Below are 23,762 nucleotides of genomic sequence, written 5' to 3'. Positions count from 1 at the left end.
TTTGCGCCATTTTCATATGGGTTTAATTTTTACAGCGTTCACTGTTTGGTACAAATGACATGTTACCTGTGTTCTACGTGTCAATACGAACACAGTGATACCAAATTTATATAGTATTTGAAATGTTTTGATACTTTTAAAAAAAATGATAAACTTTGCAAAATAGAAAAAAAAATTTGTGTCATCATGTTCTAACACCTGTAACTTTTTCATATTTCCATGTATGGAGCTGGTTGTGGTGTCTTTTTATGCGGGACAAGATGACGTTTCTATTGATACCATTTGGGGAAAGATCTGATGGTTTGATCACTTTTTATTCAATTTTTTTATAGGAGGCAAATTGTTGAAAAAAACGCTATTTGGCTATTTTTATTTTTTTTGCCGCTACGCCGTTCGCAGTACGGGATAAATGTTTTAATATTCTAATAGTTCGGGCATTTTGGAGCGCGGGGATACCTAATATGTTTATGTTTAATGTTCTTTAATTACTTTTATAGCTAATCTAGGGAAAGGGGGGTGATTTGAACTTTTATATTTTTTTAATTTTTTCAATACTTTTAAAAACTTTTTTTTTTCTTGTTATACATTTATGATCAGACCCCTTAGGTACCTTGAAACCTAGGGGGTCTGATCGCTCATACTATTCACTGCAATACTACAGTATTGCAGTGAATAGGAAAATCGCAGCACTTCTATTAGACAATGCCTCTGGCCTCTGGCATCGTCTAATAGATCTAGTGCAGAGACAAGCCTGGAAGCCTTCAATAGGCTTCCGGCTGTCATAGCAACCGATCACCGCCCTCATGTCACGTTTGACTGCAGTGTGTAAAGGGTTAACAGCAGCGATCGGCTCGGGCACCGACCGCTGCTGTTAGTGGCAGGTCCTGGCTGTATTATACAGCCGGCATCTGCCGTGTATGGAGCGAGCTCAGCGTGTGAGCTCGCTCCATACATCCCCATGCGACCCATGACGTACAGTTACATCATGGGTCGCTAAGGGGTTAAACTAATAATGACAACTTACCTGCCATAGAGGCCTGTGTAATACGTCTGAAGAGTACACTGACATCAATGGGAGCTCAACTGTAGTAACACCACCAGGACACTATAAAGTGTACAGAGCCTTCTGCTTCCAGATCCATACACTGTGTAATATGGGGATCAGATATAGCCCTGAATAGTTGATCCGAGTTGAGGTCTCCCATTGGCCCCAGCCAGATCAGACACTTATGGCCTATCCTAAGGATATGCTTCCTTCTATAACTATATATAATGTGCTTCAGCATATAAGGAGGCATATAATAGTTACGCCTGCGTACTGCCATTAGCCAAAATGACACAAAAATTTTTTGCTGTTCAACTGCTGGCAAAAATCAAGTCTCAGGGTGCATTCACACTAAGTGTACGCTGAGCTGATTCTGAAACACGTTCAGAATCAGCACGTACAAAGCAGATCCCATTCATTTCAATGGGAGCCGGCATACGTGCGCTACCCATTGAAATGAATGGGCTGCTTTTTTCCTATTGGTTTCAATGTGATACTGCAGAACTGGGGAGCCAGCTTTATTCTACAAACAGACATCCCATATCCATGTGTACATAGCTATGGGAGCTGTCAACATGGCAGTCATGCCAGAGGCTGCCTGGGTCTTAGAGGACTCAGATCAGCACTGCAGTTCAAGTTATGAAACAGCATTCCTCCCGTAACCTGGGGACAAATGTATCAGCCCCATTTACAGGGTAAATTATCCCCCCCCCCAAAAAAAAAAAAAAGTAATGTTAAACTGATAGATCTATTATGACCTTATGGCATGCACAATATAAAAAAATAAGCTAATATCACTTCCACATCACAGATTCTGTCTCTACCCCTGAGGATACAACACTAATCAATATTACTGTAATGGAAAGGGAAAACTAATTCAGGCAGAGGCCCCACGTTGTGGAAACGTAGCTTTTTTGTTGCAGATTTTGTTGCAGTTTTTTGAGTGAAAGACAAGAATGACTACAAAGGAATGGGAACTCTATAAAAAGTTCTTATACTTCTCCCTTTTGCTCAATCCACTCCTGACTTTGGCTAAAAAAAATAAAATCTGCAGCAAAAAAAAGGTGCATTTCCACAACATGGGGCCTCAGCCTTAAAAAGTTTTTAGTAGTTCTTTGTGCTATTTATAACTGTGTAACTTTTTTTTAAATATATTTTCCCAGATATAAATGTGTTGTACATTAGAATAATGTAGAAATGACTTTTACCTGATGCTGTTATGTTTCCACCAAACCTAAAGTGAATTTGGTCTCCTTCTTGAAGAGCAAATGACTCCGAGGGCTCTGGGGGACCAGTGTATCCTGCCTCCATGAGGGCTGGGATTTCCCAGTTTAACTCCTTGGATGGAACCAGTTCAACAATGACTTTATTAAAGTTAGCGCTCTTTCTATACAACACAACATTGACCAATGAGCTGTAGATAGCGTATTCCAGGTCCTGAATGAAACTAACCAAGTGAGTGTTGTCCATAGCTGAGGAAAGACGGACTACAATAAATCTGTAAATGAAGAGAAGGACAAATTGTATTGTATATGTATTGACCTGTATATCATTAATAATGGGATGAAATATGGTAATGATTATATAAATAAGGAATCTAGATGTCTGTTTGTACATATGTGGGTTTAAAGGGATCCTATCATTCAGATGGCATTTTTTGTGCCTATCATGTTGGATTAGCCTTAAGTAAGGCTATTCGTCTCCTACCTTCTCCGCGCCGCCGTTCACTTGATATTTCAGTTTTTGCCGGTATGCAAATGAGTTCTCTCTCAGCATTGGGGGCGGGCCCCAACACTCAAACAACACTGGGAGCGTCCCCAATGCTGCCAGAGAACTCTCCAGCACTGCCACCATCTTCTTCAAGAACATTGTCTTCCTGTGTCTTCTTCTGGCAGAGGCGGTGAAACTTGTAGGCCTCAGGGAGAGCCAACTGCGTATTCCCACAGGTCACAAGGAAATGGCTGCTTACTTACTGTGTAAGCGGCCATTTTTCTTGTGGCCGCGGGCATGCGCAGTAGGCTCTGCCTGAGGCCTACAAGTTTCAGAAATCAAGGCGTGTCCGCACCATCGTTTTTACTGCAAAGTAGGCATTGGATTCACTAGAATCCCATCCACTTTGCCCTTACTGTAAAACGCCGTGATTTTGCCCATGGCGTTTCCGTCGCCCGCAATTTGCGGTGTTTCTGTCCCATGGAGCCCTGGTCTAAAGTGGCCACAAATCTTTATCAGCTGTTGGCCAAAAGTTTTGGTTTTTTTGCAGATTGTGCGCCCCACAATGTACATTTTTCCCTATCAGTATGTCTTTGGAATATGGGATGGAAATCCATGCAAACACAGGGAGAACATACAAACTCCTTGCAGATGGTTTTTTAGCCTCTGGCGGTATTTGAACACCAGGACTCCAGCGCTGCAGTGCTAACCACTGAGCCACCGTGTGGCCCTGTTGGCCAAAAGTTTATTGAGCTACTCCCTCATACACATACATGCTCCATTTGACATGAAGTGTGTATGTGTTCTCACTAAGGAAAAAAGAATAAACCACTACCAAACACCTCTACTGTGGGCTTATCGCTAATGAAAACATAGGATTAATCATATTAAAATAGGCACATCTAGCCAACCTAAGTCTTATGTGTATGAACACCTTGAACTTTTTGAGACGGGTTGGGTATAAGTTAGGTGGTTCAGTGCTTAGCCCTGGGGTCCTGTGTTTGAATCCTACCAATGGCATCATCTGCATGGATTTTGTATGCTCTACCTGTCTTTGCGTGGGTTTCCTCCTACATGTCAAAAATGATCCTTGTGGGTGTTGGGAATTAAGGTCTGCATGGCAACCATTAACTCAGCTATACCAGAAGAAGTGGATAAGGATCCATAACACATCCTGGCTTCAATAAAATATAGCTTTTATTTCATTACAAAAATAGAAAAATCACAAAAAAGTGTACTACGGTAAAAAAGTAGAGAGAAACATAACGAAAAAAATGATTAAAACACCCTGCTGATGCGTTTCGATATCCTAAGTCCCTTAGTCATTAGCATTTGTAAGGTGCTGTGAGGGGTTGTATTCACATCCAGTCTATATACCCTATGTTGACACCTGTATTCAGTGTCGGACTGAGGTGTCTAGGGCCCACCAGTGGAATTGTTTCTATGGGCCCAGCATCAGGACCCCTGCAGACCAGCCATACTGAGACAGAGCGGCTAAAGGTAATAACATCTCGGGAGCCATGCTGCTCACCTGCCATACGATGTGCAACAATGCACTACCTAAACCTACTGCTAAACACTGTATGGAAAGTGATCAGCATGGCTCCTAGAAATGTTACCATTACCTATAGCCGCGCTGTCCTGGAAGAGCTGATCTGCAGAGGTCCTGGCTGTTGCATCATCACAGAAGTAATATTGATGGCCTATCCTAAGGACAGACCATCAATATTATAAAGAAGGATAAATCCTTTAAAGATTTGTCCAGGAATTGGAGCGACCCATGTGCTGGGTGGGAGGTGTAAAATAAAAAAACAAAAAAATATAAAGCACCTTCACCTGTCCCCAGAGCTCCATTGTCCGCTGCCAGTGTCCATTTAGTGTTGTGCTGGTGCCTCCATGCTGGGAGTCCTGCACCTCATATGATCGCTGAGACTATTTAGGTACAGGATTTCCAGAAATGAGACCATGAGACCGAACAGACACAGGCGGGAGACAACGGGGTGCTGGGGACAAAAACTCAATGAAAAACAAAAAATAAATTGAGATTCACTGCTATTTTTTTTCCACAGTGTCTTTTAGCTGCATCTCGCTGTTGCGCCTAATCCTTAAAGAGGACCTTTCATCACTTGGGGAAAAGGCTGTTTTATATACCGCTAGAAAGCCGACAGTGTGCTGAATTCAGTGCACTGTCGGCTTTCCTGTTCTATGCCCCCAGTGAAGAGCTATCTGTGCCGGTACCGTAGCTAATCACTGTCAGAAGGGGGTTTCTGATAGTCAGTCAGTAACGCCCTTCCTCACTGTTGCTTCTATTGTGCTGTACTGTGAGAGGGGTCGTTGCTTACCGCCCAGCGATGATGCTATTCGACTATGGACGAGCACTATCAGGAGGGGAGGGAGGCGTTCCTCCCCGATCTCACAGTACAGCGTTAAAGGCGCTACTGTGAGGAAGGGCGTTCCTGACCGACGTTCAGAAAGGCCTTCTGACAGTGAAGAGCTACGGTACCGGCACTGATAACTCTTCATCGGGGGCACAGAACATGAAAGCCGATGAATTCACCGCACTATCGGCTTTCTAGCTGTGTATTAAACCACATGTGCCCCAGGAGGTAAAAGGTCCTCTTTAACATCTCAATATTTTGTACATCACACTATAAGTATAAGGTCTAACACAGTGTCCCTCAGCAAAAAAGCGCTGTGGGAAAACCCCTGGCACCAACACATCAGTTTTTCCTGCTATGCTTTTTGCAGAAACTCCACAGAGGTTTCCTCTGAGGACTTTCTGCTTCCATTGTACCTATAGGGACATTGCAAGTGTTTCTGTAGGTATAAGTGATGCTGGGTTCAAACCAGCGCCCGATCTACATTTTCAGGTTTCTGTCTTCTGCTGACAGAATACAGAAACCTGGCAGACCGTGTCCGGCCATGAGCGCCGGTGAGCGTTTTGTTCTCTTCATGGCAAGATACTTTTTTTTTTTTAACCGGACATGAGTTTGAAAAATGACTGCAGGTTTCCGTCTCCTGTCCAGTTTCGGGCAGGAAACGGAAACCTGCAAAACGGAGACCTGGGGAACAGATGTGAATGAACCCTGACATGCTGTGATTTCCAAAAACTCCAACAGTTACCTACACACTCATACATATACATTCATATATAAAGTACTCGCATATATGATATACCATATATTTCAAATATATACATGAATGTATGAATACTACATATACTCACATATATACATACACTCACACATACACATTATTATAGCATACTGTATATACTCACACATACCTATATACAAACATACAGCACTCACAGTATACAAGACACAGACTTTAACTCTTAAGTAGTATCATGGTGTCTATCATAATGATATGTGTATGGTAGTGGTGTATGATAAACACCATTATAGGACTTAAGGGTTAAACAAATGTACACATATACATATTAAATATTACATTTACCAAAAAATAGAAAAAAAAAATATACTCGCATTTGAAGCAGAAAGTGCAACATCGCAGCAGACTTGTCTCTGTCCCCACATGGTGCGATGTAAGGGATAAGCGATGACTCACTGCTGGGAGGGGGAGGGGAGGAAGTCCGGGCTGCACAGAAAGCTCTTCATAAGATGTCAGCGATAGCTTCTTCCCCCGGTGTCCTCAGTCCTCCCGATGTATACCACTGATAGGCAGCCCTTGTGTGTGTCAGGACCGTAGGAAACTGCTGGCAGCTGGCCACCTTTAATCATTACTGCGCTGTCGGCAGACTGGGGCTCCCAAGCTTACCGATCTGGCCCCTGCCAGTATCAGTGCTCATTTTGTCAATGCAAATGCATTGGACAGGGGCCCGACCCAGCCCCTGACATCCCGATCGGGCCCCTGGCCAATGCATCTGCATTGGGAAAATGAGGACTGATAGTCAGGGCTTGGGGCCCACCGGGGGGATTCACCGGTTCCCCGGTGGGCCAGTCCGACCCTGCCTGAATCACATTATCGCATTAGAGATTGTTACATGCCTGTGTCCTTTTTTTATATATGTTAATAAAGTTTATTTTAAACAATATAGCAACATTTCATATACAAATAAACCCACTATATGTCGCCACACTAAACCAGAAAAGGAAGAAATAACCATAATATGACAAAAAGTCTACAAATACAAGACTATAAGAAATGATAGCAACATGTCTTAGAGATACACTAACAGTTGAAATGCTGCTTTGAAAAGTTAAAATTAATCATAAGTTCAATGGAAAGATATCCCTCTGAACTATGGTATACAGTATTTACTCCACCTCATAAGCTTCATAAATCACATTATTATATGCTCCTTGTTCATAACAACTTTGCAGTCACGTGACCAAGATACGCCAATCATGGAGCATCCCAGCCTATTCACAAACCAGTGATAACTATGGACTAAACCGAAACTTTGTGAATAAATTTCACTACCCAAAAACTTTTAAAGAGAAGATTATTGTACTAGCGGGGAATATAGGAAAATACACAATTCTTTATATAGATCTCATTCCATAGTGATTTCCCATTCACAGGATTTTCGCGGTCATGTGACCAGAATTCACTAGAGATGAGCGAACAGTGTTCTATCGAACTCATGTTCGATCGGATATTAGGCTGTTCGGCATGTTCGAATCGAATCGAACACCGCGTGGTAAAGTGCGCCATTACTCGATTCCCCTCCCACCTTCCCTGGCGCCTTTTTTGCTCCAATAACAGCGCAGGGTAGGTGGGACAGGAACTACGACACCGGTGACGTTGAAAAAAGTAGGCAAAACCCATTGGCTGCCGAAAACATGTGACCTCTAATTTAAAAGAACAGCGCCGCCCAGGTTCGCGTCATTCTGAGCTTGCAATTCACCGAGGACGGAGGTTTCCGTCCAGCTAGCTAGGGCTTAGATTCTGGGTAGGCAGGGACAGGCTAGGATAGGAAGGAGAAGACAACCAAAACAGCTCTTATAAGAGCTAAATTCCAGGGAGAAGCTTGTCAGTGTAACGTGGCACTGACGGGCTCAATCGCCGCAACCCAGCTTTCCCAGGATCCTGAATGGAATACACTGTCAGTGTATTCCCGTATACCCGATATATACCCCCGATACCCGTTCCAACGGTGTGCCCCCCCACCTTCACCCCAGAAATACCCTGCAAGTCCCCTAGCAATAGAATTGGGGCTATATACACCCACTATTTTTGCTACTGCCATATAGTGCCAGTTTCTGACTGGGAATTCAAAGAATATATTGGGGTTATAAATACCCTCATTTCTTGCTACTGCCATATAGTGCCAGTTTCTGACTGGTAATTCAAAGAATATATTGGGGTTACGTGCACCCACAATTTTTACTACTGGTATACAGTGCCATTGTCTGACTGGGAATTCAAAGAATATATTGGGAATACAAATACCCTCATTTCTTGCTACTGCCATATAGTGCCAGTTTCTGACTGGTAATTCAAAGAATATATTGGGGTTACGTGCACCCACAATTTTTACTACTGGTATACAGTGCCATTGTCTGACTGGGAATTCAAAGAATATATTGGGAATACAAATACCCTCATTTCTTGCTACTGCCATATAGTGCCAGTTTCTGACTGGTAATTCAAAGAATATATTGGGGTTACGTGCACCCACAATTTTTACTACTGGTATACAGTGCCATTGTCTGACTGGGAATTCAAAGAATATATTGGGAATACAAATACCCTCATTTCTTGCTACTGCCATATAGTGCCAGTTTCTGACTGGTAATTCAAAGAATATATTGGGGTTACGTGCACCCACAATTTTTACTACTGGTATACAGTGCCATTGTCTGACTGGGAATTCAAAGAATATATTGGGGTTATAAATACCCTCATTTCTTGCTACTGGTATATAGTGCCATTGTCTGACTGGGAATTCAAAGAATATATTGGGGTTATAAATACCCTCATTTCTTGCTACTGCCATATAGTGCCAGTTTCTGACTGGTAATTCAAAGAATATATTGGGGTTACGTGCACCCACAATTTTTACTACTGGTATACAGTGCCATTGTCTGACTGGGAATTCAAACAATATATTGGGGTTATAAATACCCTCATTTCTTGCTACTGGTATATAGTGCCATTGTCTGACTGGGAATTCAAAGAATATATTGGGGTTACGTGCACCCACAATTTTTACTACTGGTATACAGTGCCATTGTCTGACTGGGAATTCAAAGAATATATTGGGGTTATAAATACCCTCATTTCTTGCTACTGATATATAGTGCCATTGTCTGACTGGGAATTCAAAGAATATATTGGGGTTATAAATACCCTCATTTCTTGCTACTGGTATATAGTGCCATTGTCTGACTGGGAATTCAAAGAATATATTGGGGTTACGTGCACCCACAATTTTTACTACTGGTATACAGTGCCATTGTCTGACTGGGAATTCAAAGAATATATTGGGGTTATAAATACCCTCATTTCTTGCTACTGCCATATAGTGCCAGTTTCTGACTGGTAATTCAAAGAATATATTGGGGTTACGTGCACCCACAATTTTTACTACTGGTATACAGTGCCATTGTCTGACTGGGAATTCAAAGAATATATTGGGGTTATAAATACCCTCATTTCTTGCTACTGCCATATAGTGCCAGTTTCTGACTGGTAATTCAAAGAATATATTGGGGTTACGTGCACCCACAATTTTTACTACTGGTATACAGTGCCATTGTCTGACTGGGAATTCAAAGAATATATTGGGGTTATAAATACCCTCATTTCTTGCTACTGGTATATAGTGCCATTGTCTGACTGGGAATTCAAAGAATATATTGGGGTTACGTGCACCCACAATTTTTACTACTGGTATACAGTGCCATTGTCTGACTGGGAATTCAAAGAATATATTGGGGTTATAAATACCCTCATTTCTTGCTACTGCCATATAGTGCCAGTTTCTGACTGGTAATTCAAAGAATATATTGGGGTTACGTGCACCCACAATTTTTACTACTGGTATACAGTGCCATTGTCTGACTGGGAATTCAAAGAATATATTGGGAATACAAATACCCTCATTTCTTGCTACTGCCATATAGTGCCAGTTTCTGACTGGTAATTCAAAGAATATATTGGGGTTACGTGCACCCACAATTTTTACTACTGGTATACAGTGCCATTGTCTGACTGGGAATTCAAAGAATATATTGGGGTTATAAATACCTTCATTTCTTGCTACTGCCATATAGTGCCATTGTCTGACTGGGAATTCAAAGAATATATTGGGGTTACGTGCACCCACAATTTTTACTACTGGTATACAGTGCCATTGTCTGACTGGGAATTCAAAGAATATATTGGGGTTATAAATACCCTCATTTCTTGCTACTGATATATAGTGCCATTGTCTGACTGGGAATTCAAAGAATATATTGGGGTTACGTGCACCCACAATTTTTACTACTGGTATACAGTGCCATTGTCTGACTGGGAATTCAAAGAATATATTGGGGTTATAAATACCCTCATTTCTTGCTACTGCCATATAGTGCCAGTTTCTGACTGGTAATTCAAAGAATATATTGGGGTTACGTGCACCCACAATTTTTACTACTGGTATACAGTGCCATTGTCTGACTGGGAATTCAAAGAATATATTGGGAATACAAATACCCTCATTTCTTGCTACTGCCATATAGTGCCAGTTTCTGACTGGTAATTCAAAGAATATATTGGGGTTACGTGCACCCACAATTTTTACTACTGGTATACAGTGCCATTGTCTGACTGGGAATTCAAAGAATATATTGGGGTTATAAATATCCTCATTTCTTGCTACTGCCATATAGTGCCAGTTTCTGACTGGTAATTCAAAGAATATATTGGGGTTACGTGCACCCACAATTTTTACTACTGGTATACAGTGCCATTGTCTGACTGGGAATTCAAAGAATATATTGGGGTTATAAATACCCTCATTTCTTGCTACTGATATATAGTGCCATTGTCTGACTGGGAATTCAAAGAATATATTGGGGTTACGTGCACCCACAATTTTTACTACTGGTATACAGTGCCATTGTCTGACTGGGAATTCAAAGAATATATTGGGGTTATAAATACCCTCATTTCTTGCTACTGCCATATAGTGCCAGTTTCTGACTGGTAATTCAAAGAATATATTGGGGTTACGTGCACCCACAATTTTTACTACTGGTATACAGTGCCATTGTCTGACTGGGAATTCAAAGAATATATTGGGAATACAAATACCCTCATTTCTTGCTACTGCCATATAGTGCCAGTTTCTGACTGGTAATTCAAAGAATATATTGGGGTTACGTGCACCCACAATTTTTACTACTGGTATACAGTGCCATTGTCTGACTGGGAATTCAAAGAATATATTGGGGTTATAAATATCCTCATTTCTTGCTACTGCCATATAGTGCCAGTTTCTGACTGGTAATTCAAAGAATATATTGGGGTTACGTGCACCCACAATTTTTACTACTGGTATACAGTGCCATTGTCTGACTGGGAATTCAAAGAATATATTGGGGTTATAAATACCCTCATTTCTTGCTACTGGTATATAGTGCCATTGTCTGACTGGGAATTCAAAGAATATATTGGGGTTACGTGCACCCACAATTTTTACTACTGGTATACAGTGCCATTGTCTGACTGGGAATTCAAAGAATATATTGGGGTTATAAATACCCTCATTTCTTGCTACTGCCATATAGTGCCAGTTTCTGACTGGTAATTCAAAGAATATATTGGGGTTACATGCACCCACAATTTTTACTACTGGTATACAGTGCCATTGTCTGACTGGGAATTCAAAGAATATATTGGGAATACAAATACCCTCATTTCTTGCTACTGCCATATAGTGCCAGTTTCTGACTGGTAATTCAAAGAATATATTGGGGTTACGTGCACCCACAATTTTTACTACTGGTATACAGTGCCATTGTCTGACTGGGAATTCAAAGAATATATTGGGGTTATAAATACCCTCATTTCTTGCTACTGGTATATAGTGCCATTGTCTGACTGGGAATTCAAAGAATATATTGGGGTTACGTGCACCCACAATTTTTACTACTGGTATACAGTGCCATTGTCTGACTGGGAATTCAAAGAATATATTGGGTTATAAATACCCTCATTTCTTGCTACTGGTATAAGATAAGATAAGATAAGATAAGATAATCCTTTAATAGTCCCACCTTGGGGAAATTTCAGCGTGTTACAGCAGCATAGTAATACAGATACAGGATAATACAGAGTAATATGTTACAGACGTAGACACAGATAAGCTGAGAAGAGAAGATATACTAGGAGTCCATGGCAGCTAAGGAAAAACAGAAGAGAAAGAGAAAGACCTCATGGTCATCCTCATAATCATTAGTTCTCTGTGCGGAGAGCTCTTCGTTTGGTCTGATGTAGATTATACAGCCTGGTCGCGGTTGGAAGGAAGGACCTGCGATAGCGCTCCTTCTCACACTTGGGGTGAAGCAGACGGTCGCTTACAGTGCTGCCAAGTCCCATCAGGGTCCCATACATGGGGTGGGATTTGTTCCCCCGCATGGAGGTCACCACAGACAGTGCCATTATCTGACTGGGAATTCAAAGAATATATTGGGGTTACGTGCACCCACAATTTTTACTACTGGTATACAGTGCCATTGTCTGACTGGGAATTCAAAGAATATATTGGGGTTATAAATACCCTCATTTCTTGCTACTGGTATATAGTGCCATTGTCTGACTGGGAATTCAAAGAATATATTGGGGTTACGTGCACCCACAATTTTTACTACTGGTATACAGTGCCATTGTCTGACTGGGAATTCAAAGAATATATTGGGGTTATAAATACCCTCATTTCTTGCTACTGCCATATAGTGCCAGTTTCTGACTGGTAATTCAAAGAATATATTGGGGTTACGTGCACCCACAATTTTTACTACTGGTATACAGTGCCATTGTCTGACTGGGAATTCAAAGAATATATTGGGGTTATAAATACCCTCATTTCTTGCTACTGCCATATAGTGCCAGTTTCTGACTGGTAATTCAAAGAATATATTGGGGTTACGTGCACCCACAATTTTTACTACTGGTATACAGTGCCATTGTCTGACTGGGAATTCAAAGAATATATTGGGGTTATAAATACCCTCATTTCTTGCTACTGCCATATAGTGCCAGTTTCTGACTGGTAATTCAAAGAATATATTGGGGTTACGTGCACCCACAATTTTTACTACTGGTATACAGTGCCATTGTCTGACTGGGAATTCAAAGAATATATTGGGAATACAAATACCCTCATTTCTTGCTACTGCCATATAGTGCCAGTTTCTGACTGGTAATTCAAAGAATATATTGGGGTTACGTGCACCCACAATTTTTACTACTGGTATACAGTGCCAATTTCTAACTAGGAATTCAAAATGCGCAAGGCTCCCGGAAAGGGACGTGGACGAGGCCGTGGGCGAGGTCGGGGGAATGGTTCTGGGGAGCAAGGTAGCAGTGAAGCCACAGGGCGTCCCGTGCCTACTCCTGTGGGGCAGCAAGCATTGCGCCACTCCACAGTGCCAGGGTTGCTTGCCACATTAACTAAACTGCAGGGTACAAACCTTAGTAGGCCCGAGAACCAGGAACAGGTCTTGCAATGGCTGTCAGAGAACGCTTACAGCACATTGTCCAGCAGCCAGTCAGACTCTGCCTCCTCTCCTCCTATTACCCAACAGTCTTGTCTTCCTTCCTCCCAAAATTCCGAAGCTTTACAGAACAATAACCCAAACTGTCCCTGCTCCCCAGAGCTGTTCTCCGCTCCATTCATTGTCCCTCAACCTGCCTCTCCACGTCACGATTCCACGAACCTAACAGAGGAGCATCTGTGTCCAGATGCTCAAACACTAGAGTCTCCTCCATCTCCGTTCGATTTGGTGGTGGATGACCAGCAACCCACCCTCATCGACGATGATGTGACGCAGTTGCCGTCAGGGCATCCAGTTGACCGGCGCATTGTGCGGGAGGAGGAGATGAGACAGGAGTTGGAAGAGGAAGTGGTGGATGATGAGGACACTGACCCGACCTGGACAGGGGGGATGTCAAGCGGGGAAAGTAGTGTGGATGTTGAGGCAGGTGCAGCACCAAAAAGGGTAGCTAGAGGCAGAGGCAGAGGTCAGCAGCTTAGGCGAAGCCAGGCCACACCCGGAATCTCCCAAGATGTTCCAGTTCGTACCCAGCCCCGAAAAACTCCCACCTCGAGGGAACGTTTCTCGAAGGTGTGGAGTTTTTTCAAGGAATGCGCCGAAGACAGATATAGTGTTGTCTGCACAATTTGCCTCTCGAAATTGATTAGGGGCTCTGAGAAGAGCAACCTGTCCACCACTTCAATGCGCCGTCATTTGGAATCCAAGCACTGGAATCAGTGGCAGGCAGCAACGGCAGGACAAAGGCCGCCTGCCGTTCACGCCACTGCCACTGCCTCTGCCACTGCCTCTGCCTCTGCCACTGTCACTGCTGACTGTGCTGGCGATGCACTCCAGAGGACGAGCCAGGACACCACTTCATCTGCCTCCGCCACTTTGTTGACTTCTCCCTCATCCTCCCCTGTTCCTGTCTTATCTCCTTCTCCTGCACCATCAAAGGCACCATCAGGCGCTTCTTTACAACAACCCACCATCTCTCAGACATTGGAGCGGCGGCAGAAATACACTGCTAACCACCCACACGCGCAAGCCTTGAACGCCAACATCGCTAAACTGCTGGCCCAGGAGATGTTGGCGTTCCGGCTTGATGAAACTCCCGCCTTCCTGGACCTGATGGCAACTGCGGCACCTCGCTATGCCATCCCTAGCCGTCACTACTTCTCCCGGTGTGCCGTCCCCGCCTTGCACCAGCACGTGTCACTCAACATCAGGCGGGCCCTTAGTTCCGCGCTTTGCACAAAGGTCCACTTGACCACCGACGCGTGGACAAGTGCATGCGGACAGGGACGCTACATTTCACTGACGGCACACTGGGTGAATGTAGTTGAGGCTGGGACTGCTTCCCAAACTGGCCCGGTGTACCTCGTCTCCCCGCCTAACATTCCTGGCAGGGACACGAGAAGAACACGCCCCTCCTCCTCCTCCTCTACCGCCTCCTCCTCCGCCACCGCCTCCTCCTCTGCCACCGCCTCCTCCTCCGCTGTTAGATTGACCCCAGCTACGAGTTGGAAACGTTGCAGCACTGGCGTTGGTAGACGTCAGCAGGCTGTGCTGAAGCTGATCAGCTTGGGGGACAGATAGCACACTGCCTCCGAGGTGAGGGATGCCCTCCTCGATGAGACGGCAATATGGTTTGAGCCGCTGCACCTGGGCCCAGGCATGGTCGTTTGTGATAACGGCCGGAACCTGGTAGCAGCTCTGGAGCTTGCCGGACTCCAACATGTTCCATGCCTGGCCCACGTCTTCAACCTAGTGGTGCAACGTTTCCTAAAGAGCTACCCCAATGTTCCAGAGCTACTGGTGAAAGTGCGGCGCATGTGCGCCCACTTTCGCAAGTCGACAGTAGCCGCTGCTAGCTTAAAATCTCTCCAGCAACACCTGCATGTGCCACAACACCGGCTTTTGTGCGACGTCCCCACACGCTGGAACTCAACGTTTCAGATGTTGAATAGAGTGGTTGAGCAGCAGAGACCTTTGATGGAATACCAGCTACAAAACCCTAGGGTGCCACAAAGTCAGCTGCCTCAGTTTCACATCCATGAGTGGCCATGGATGAGAGACCTTTGTGACATCCTACGGGTCTTTGAGGAGTCCACAAGGAGGGTGAGCTCTGAGGATGCGATGGTGAGCCTTACAATCCCGCTCTTGTGTGTTCTGAGAGAATCCCTGATTGACATCAGGGATAACTCAGATCACACAGAGGAGTTAGGGATAGCATCCGATCCGTCACAGCTGGAGAGTAGGTCCACACATCTGTCCGCTTCACTGCGTTTAATGGAGGAGGAGGAGGAGGAGGAGGAGGAGGAGGAGGAAGAAGAGTTGTCCGATGATGTGATGGTGATACAGGAGGCTTCCGGGCAACTTCGAATCGTCCCATTGTTGCAGCGCGGATGGGTAGACATGGAGGATGAGGAGGAAATGGAGATTGAACTTTCCGGTGGGGCCAGAGGAGTCATGCCAACTAACACTGTGGCAGACATGGCTGAGTTCATGTTGGGGTGCTTTACAACCGACAAGCGTATTGTCAAAATCATGGAGGACAACCAGTACTGGATCTTTGCTATCCTTGACCCCCGGTATAAAAACAACATCTCGTCTTTTATTCCGGTAGAGGGGAGGGCCAATCGCATCAATGCTTGCCACAGGCAATTGGTGCAGAATATGATGGAGATGTTTCCAGCATGTGACGTTGGCGGCAGGGAGGGCAGTTCCTCCAGTAGGCAACCAAGTTCTCACCGGTCCACACAAACGAGGGGCACACTGTCTAAGGTCTGGGACACCTTGATGGCACCCCCTCGCCAAAGTGCCGCCACGGAGGGTCCTAGTGTCACCAGGCGTGAGAAGTATAGGCGCATGTTGCGGGAATACCTTTCCGACCACAGCCCTGTCCTCTCCGACCCCTCTGCGCCCTACACGTATTGGGTGTCGAAGTTGGACCTGTGGCTTGAACTTGCCCTATATGCCTTGGAGGTGCTGTCCTGTCCTGCCGCCAGCGTCCTATCTGAGAGGGTGTTCAGTGCAGCCGGTGGCATCATCACTGACAAGCGCACCCGTCTGTCAGCTGAGAGTGCCGACCGGCTCACTTTGATAAAAATGAACCACCACTGGGTAGAGCCGTCATTTTTGTGCCCACCTGTGTAAAGCACCCCAACATGAAACTCCATGTCTGTACTCAACCTCTCCAATTCCTCCGCATCCTCATACTCATCCACCATAAGCGTTGCACAATTCTGCTAATACTAGGCTCCCTCCACCCTGATTTCCCCCAACTCTGCTGGTTAGAGGCTCCCTCCACCCTGATTTCCACCAACTCTGCTGGTTAGAGGCTCCCTCCACGATGAATTGGTCCAAACTGGGCTGTTTAGCGGCTCCCTCCACCATGAATTGGTCCAAACTGGGGTTTTTAGAGGCTCCCTCCACCATGAATTGGTCCAAACTGGGGTTTTTAGAGGCTCCCTCCACCATGAATTGGTCCAAACTGGGGGTTTTTAGAGGCTCCCTCCACCATGAATTTGCCCAAACTGGGCTGTTTAGAGGCTCCCTCCACCATGAATTGGTCCAAACTGGGGTTTTTAGGGGCTCCCTCCACCATGAATTTCCCAAAACTTGGCTGTTTAGAGGCTCCCTCCACCATTAATTGGTCCAAACTGGGCTGGTTAGAGGCTCCCTCCACCATGAATTTGCCCAAACTGGGCTGTTTAGAGGCTCCCTCCACCATGAATTGGTCCAAACTGGGTTTTTTAGAGGCTCCCTCCACCATGAATTGGTCCAAACTGGGCTGGTTAGAGGCTCCCTCCACCATGAATTTCCCAAAACTTGGCTGTTTAGACGCTCCCTCCACCATTAATTGGTCCAAACTGGGCTGGTTAGAGGCTCCCTCCACCATGAATTTGCCCAAACTGGGCTGTTTAGAGGCTCCCTCCACCATGAATTGGTCCAAACTGGGTTTTTTAGAGGCTCCCTCCACCATGAATTGGTCCAAACTGGGCTGGTTAGAGGCTCCCTCCACCATGAATTTCCCAAAACTTGGCTGTTTAGAGGCTCCCTCCACCATTAATTGGTCCAAACTGGGCTGGTTAGAGGCTCCCTCCACCATGAATTTGCCCAAACTGGGCTGTTTAGAGGCTCCCTCCACCATGAATTTCCCAAAACTTGGCTGTTTAGAGGCTCCCTCCACCATTAATTGGTCCAAACTGGGCTGGTTAGAGGCTCCCTCCACCATTAATTGGTCCAAACTGGGCTGTTTAGAGGCTCCCTCCACCATGAATTGGTCCAAACTGGGCTGTTTAGAGGCTCCCTCCACCATGAATTTGCCCAAACTGGGCTGTTTAGAGGCTCCCTCCACCATGAATTTGCCCAAACTGGGCTGGTTAGAGGCTCCCTCCGCCATGAATTGGTCCAAACTGGGTTTTTTAGAGGCTCCCTCCACCATGAATTTGCCCAAACTGGGCTGGTTAGAGGCTCCCTCCACCATGAATTGGTCCAAACTGGGCTGGTTAGAGGCTCCCTCCACCATGAATTTCCCAAAACTTGGCTGTTTAGAGGCTCCCTCCACCATTAATTGGTCCAAACTGGGCTGGTTAGAGGCTCCCTCCACCATGAATTTGCCCAAACTGGGCTGTTTAGAGGCTCCCTCCACCATGAATTGGTCCAAACTGGGGTTTTTAGGGGCTCCCTCCACCATGAATTTCCCAAAACTTGGCTGTTTAGAGGCTCCCTCCACCATTAATTGGTCCAAACTGGGCTGGTTAGAGGCTCCCTCCACCATGAATTTGCCCAAACTGGGCTGTTTAGAGGCTCCCTCCACCATGAATTTGCCCAAACTGGGCTGGTTAGAGGCTCCCTCCACCATGAATTGGTCCAAACTGGGTTTTTTAGAGGCTCCCTCCACCATGAATTGGTCCAAACTTGGCTGTTTAGAGGCTCCCTCCACCATTAATTGGTCCAAACTGGGCTGGTTAGAGGCTCCCTCCACCATGAATTGGTCCAAACTGGGCTGGTTAGAGGCTCCCTCCACCATGAATTTCCCAAAACTTGGCTGTTTAGAGGCTCCCTCCACCATTAATTGGTCCAAACTGGGCTGGTTAGAGGCTCCCTCCACCATGAATTTGCCCAAACTGGGCTGTTTAGAGGCTCCCTCCACCATGAATTGGTCCAAACTGGGGTTTTTAGGGGCTCCCTCCACCATGAATTTCCCAAAACTTGGCTGTTTAGAGGCTCCCTCCACCATTAATTGGTCCAAACTGGGCTGGTTAGAGGCTCCCTCCACCATGAATTTCCCAAAACTTGGCTGTTTAGAGGCTCCCTCCACCATGAATTGGTCCAAACTGGGCTGGTTAGAGGCTCCCTCCACCATGAATTTGCCCAAACTGGGCTGTTTAGAGGCTCCCTCCACCATGAATTTGCCCAAACTGGGCTGGTTAGAGGCTCCCTCCACCATGAATTGGTCCAAACTGGGTTTTTTAGAGGCTCCCTCCACCATGAATTGGTCCAAACTTGGCTGTTTAGAGGCTCCCTCCACCATTAATTGGTCCAAACTGGGCTGGTTAGAGGCTCCCTCCACCATGAATTGGTCCAAACTGGGTTTTTTAGAGGCTCCCTCCACCATGAATTGGTCCAAACTGGGCTGGTTAGAGGCTCCCTCCACCATGAATTTCCCAAAACTTGGCTGTTTAGAGGCTCCCTCCACCATTAATTGGTCCAAACTGGGCTGGTTAGAGGCTCCCTCCACCATGAATTTGCCCAAACTGGGCTGTTTAGAGGCTCCCTCCACCATGAATTGGTCCAAACTGGGGTTTTTAGGGGCTCCCTCCACCATGAATTTCCCAAAACTTGGCTGTTTAGAGGCTCCCTCCACCATTAATTGGTCCAAACTGGGCTGGTTAGAGGCTCCCTCCACCATGAATTTGCCCAAACTGGGCTGTTTAGAGGCTCCCTCCACCATGAATTGGTCCAAACTGGGTTTTTTAGAGGCTCCCTCCACCATGAATTGGTCCAAACTGGGCTGTTTAGAGGCTCCCTCCACCATGAATTTGCCCAAACTGGGCTGTTTAGAGGCTCCCTCCACCATGAATTTGCCCAAACTGGGCTGGTTAGAGGCTCCCTCCACCATGAATTGGTCCAAACTGGGTTTTTTAGAGGCTCCCTCCACCATGAATTTGCCCAAACTGGGCTGGTTAGAGGCTCCCTCCACCATGAATTGGTCCAAACTGGGCTGGTTAGAGGCTCCCTCCACCATTAATTGGTCCAAACTGGGCTGTTTAGAGGCTCCCTCCACCATGAATTTGCCCAAACTGGGCTGGTTAGAGGCTCCCTCCACCATGAATTGGTCCAAACTGGGCTGGTTAGAGGCTCCCTCCACCATGAATTTCCCAAAACTTGGCTGTTTAGAGGCTCCCTCCACCATTAATTGGTCCAAACTGGGCTGGTTAGAGGCTCCCTCCACCATGAATTTGCCCAAACTGGGCTGTTTAGAGGCTCCCTCCACCATGAATTGGTCCAAACTGGGGTTTTTAGGGGCTCCCTCCACCATGAATTTCCCAAAACTTGGCTGTTTAGAGGCTCCCTCCACCATTAATTGGTCCAAACTGGGCTGTTTAGAGGCTCCCTCCACCATGAATTTGCCCAAACTGGGCTGGTTAGAGGCTCCCTCCACCATGAATTGGTCCAAACTGGGCTGGTTAGAGGCTCCCTCCACCATGAATTTCCCAAAACTTGGCTGTTTAGAGGCTCCCTCCACCATTAATTGGTCCAAACTGGGCTGGTTAGAGGCTCCCTCCACCATGAATTTGCCCAAACTGGGCTGTTTAGAGGCTCCCTCCACCATGAATTGGTCCAAACTGGGTTTTTTAGAGGCTCCCTCCACCATGAATTGGTCCAAACTGGGTTTTTTAGAGGCTCCCTCCACCATGAATTGGTCCAAACTTGGCTGTTTAGAGGCTCCCTCCACCATTAATTGGTCCAAACTGGGCTGGTTAGAGGCTCCCTCCACCATGAATTGGTCCAAACTGGGTTTTTTAGAGGCTCCCTCCACCATGAATTTGCCCAAACTGGGCTGGTTAGAGGCTCCCTCCACCATGAATTGGTCCAAACTGGGGTTTTTAGAGGCTCCCTCCACCATGAATTTGCCCAAACTGGGGTGTTTAGAGGCTCCCTCCACCATGAATTTGCCCAAACTCTGCTGGTTAGAGGCTCAATCCACCCTGATTTTCAAAACAAATGTTGGTGCCAACCTCAACTTACTGCAAGTGCCAAATACACATGTTTCAAGGTGTTTTCCTACTGTCAGAGAGGTGGTATTGAGTGTGTAAAGTGTGTAGTTGTTAGGCTGTGATGTTGGGGTAATAGAGGGTCTTTGGTGTGTTAGATGCCCCCAGACATGCTTCCCCTGCTGTCCCAGTGTCATTCCAGAGGTGTTGGCATCATTTCCTGGGGTGTCATAGTGGACTTGGTGACCCTCCAGACACGGATTTGGGTTTCCCCCTTAATGAGTATCTGTTCCCCATAGACTATAATGGGGTTCGAAACCCGTTCGAACACACGAACATTGAGCGGCTGTTCGAATCGAATTTCGAACCTCGAACATTTTAGTGTTCGCTCATCTCTAGAATTCACCAATCACGAAATGACTTGTGGGAGCCCAGCAGCTCAATGGAAGTTTTAGCCACCACAAATACCTCCCTTTATGTGTAGGTCACGTGTGAAATGTCGACCAATCCAACTTCTATTCGTTAGCCCGTTATACGTATACACTACTAACAAAGGCAAAGAGGAAATGCAACAATCTCTAATGCGATAATGTGATACAGGTGTCAAGTTAGGATATATAGACTGGATGTGAATACAACCCCTCACAGCACCTTATAAATGCTATGACTAAGGGACTTAGGGTCTCAAAATGCGTCAGCAGCGGTTTTTAATCACTTTTTTCGTTATGTTTCTCTCTACTTTTTCACCTTAGTACACTTTTTTGTGATTTTTTTATTTTTGTAATGAAATAAAAGCTATATTTTATTGAAGCCGGGATGTGTTATGGATCCTTCTCCACTTTTTACGGTATATCATCTCTGGTGTCCGGAGTAGCCGAGCTAACCGCACGGCTAGCTGTGCTTCATCTCACTATAGGAATGCATTGACCAGCGTTGATTGGCCAGTGTACAGCATTCGGCCAATCAACGCTGGATCTGCTGGAGGAGGCGGAGTCTAAAATCGGACCAGAATGGAAACTGCTGTGGACTGATTTTAGACTCCACCTTCCCAGGCAGAACCAGCGTTGATTGGCCAAATGCTGTACACTGGCCAATCAATGCTGGTCAATGCATTCCTATGGGAAAAAGTCAGCTCAGGCATATCACAAGCTGACAGGGGATCTCAACATCATAAAGGTACTTGATGCCCCCAGACATGCTTCCCCTGCTGTCCCAGTTGAATTCCAGGGTGTTGGCATCATTTCCTGGGGTGTGATAGTGGACTTGGTGACTCTCCTGAGTCGAATGGTGGGATCCCCTGTAGCGAAGCATTTTCTCCCATAGACTATAATGGGGTTCGATATTCGTTCGAACAGTTGAATATTGAGCGGCTATTGGAAACGAATATCGAATATCGAACATTTTACTGTTCGCTCATCTCTACCCACAACCTAATTTAAAAAAAATAAATAAAAAGTATGCTGGAGATTCTCTTTAACTATTAGTATTGTTAATTACACAGAGTATTTTACCTTTGCATATATTCGGTCACTTCAAATGAGACTATGCCATTCTGGATATTTTTGACCACACTGTCATCTAAAACAATCCACTGATCTTCTTTCAATGCTAATAATTTCAGTAGTTCACTTGGATTATCACCATGCTTTCTCACCGAGGCGCTGACTGCTCTGTAATATAATAAAGCAACAATCTACAAATACAATATAAAATAAGGGGTCACTTATAAATAAATAATTTTGGGATAACATCCGTAATAGGTCTTTAAATATGGCGCCCAATCAGAAGCAATACCGCTCCTATGCACTGAGATGGAGGGAGCGGTCCTGCTCCTATGAAAGCTGGGAGCCTTCTAAGGCTGGGTTCAGACAGGGTTTTTTAGTAAGGATTTTGAGGCAGAATCCACCTCAAAATCCTGACCAAAAAAATTGCTCCCATTGAAATCAATGGGAGCCGGTCATTTCTTTTTTCCATGAGCGGTTTGTTCCGGCTCCCGGAAAAAAGAAGCAACATGCTCATTTTTCAGGCAGATGCCACGTCCGTATGTCCACCTGAAGACCCTCCCTCCTGACTAGGGCCCATTCTTTTGGGCCTAATCCGGAACGGATTAGGATGCATCGACATCCAGTTGTGGCTAGCCGTTCTTTGGACCGGAATTTGACGTGGAGGCCGCTTCATTGTACTGATCTGCAGAATAAAGGTAACGCATCATTCCTTCCTACACAGTAACCACTGTAAAATAAAATATTGTAAGACAATGGGGCAAAAGCAGTTTTTTTTCTAATTCCACTCCATTCTGATTTTTTTTTCCAGCTTCTCAGTACACCATACAGAATATGATATAGTACCATTATGAAGAACAATGTGTCCCACAAAAAATAAGACATCTTATGGCTCTTCCTTTAGAGGAATTAAAAAGTTATACAGGGAGTCAAAAACAAAAATTCAAAAATAAATATGGCTGCCACAGGAATGGGTTGATAAAAAATATGCTTGTGAATGGGGGCGGAGCTTGACTGCCGAGCGTAGCGGACGCATGAGCCTGTAGCTCCGCTACATTTAGGTGCTTTGCCGGTTCCCACTTAGCTGAACCACGGCCGATATGGTGAAGATCGGGAGAGACAGAGGGGGTGACCCGCCTAGTACCCCCAAACTGGCCCGCCAGCAATCGGATCTTCAGAAATTTCTTCGAAAACGGAGTCCACATAGCCGCGGCCTGCTTTCCAAGATGGCGACGGGAGGCGCGAACAAGACGATTCCCGCTCCAGACGCTGATGGGGGAGGTGAGAGTGGAGGGGAGGAGGAGGATAGCGGAGGTGCAGGAGTGTCGGCCACGGTGTCTGAACGTTTATTGAGGACTGTCATCATGCAGGCCCTGGAACCGGTAAGGGCTGACTTAGCTGATATTAAGGCCAAGCTGACGTCCCTGGGCCAGAGAGTGGAGGTGGTAGAAGACACTTGTGTCGCATTAACTGATCATGCCACCATTGTGGCGGCCACGCTGGCGTCTCAGAAAGCCCAGATAGATAGAGCACTGATTCTCCTGGAGGACCAGGAGAACCGGTCCAG

The 23,762-nt window shown here is 45.6% G+C and overlaps 1 protein-coding gene across 1 annotated transcript in view; it reads right to left on the bottom strand.

Annotated features, from left to right (window-relative positions):
• The window catches only part of DTHD1 (death domain containing 1), a 53,670-nt gene that overhangs the window by 3,615 nt on the left and 26,293 nt on the right, over nucleotides 1-23,762 (bottom strand). The window contains exons 6-7 of the mRNA XM_075287579.1: nucleotides 22,205-22,363; nucleotides 2,254-2,543 (exon numbers count right to left, since the gene is read on the bottom strand). Coding sequence (XP_075143680.1) covers nucleotides 2,254-2,543; nucleotides 22,205-22,363 — 449 coding nt within the window. The remainder of the gene's footprint in view (nucleotides 1-2,253; nucleotides 2,544-22,204; nucleotides 22,364-23,762) is intronic.

Source organism: Leptodactylus fuscus, chromosome 1, assembly GCF_031893055.1.
Source record: "Leptodactylus fuscus isolate aLepFus1 chromosome 1, aLepFus1.hap2, whole genome shotgun sequence".
Lineage (NCBI taxonomy): Eukaryota > Metazoa > Chordata > Amphibia > Anura > Leptodactylidae > Leptodactylus > Leptodactylus fuscus.
This window is presented reverse-complemented; position numbering and strand designations above follow the sequence as displayed.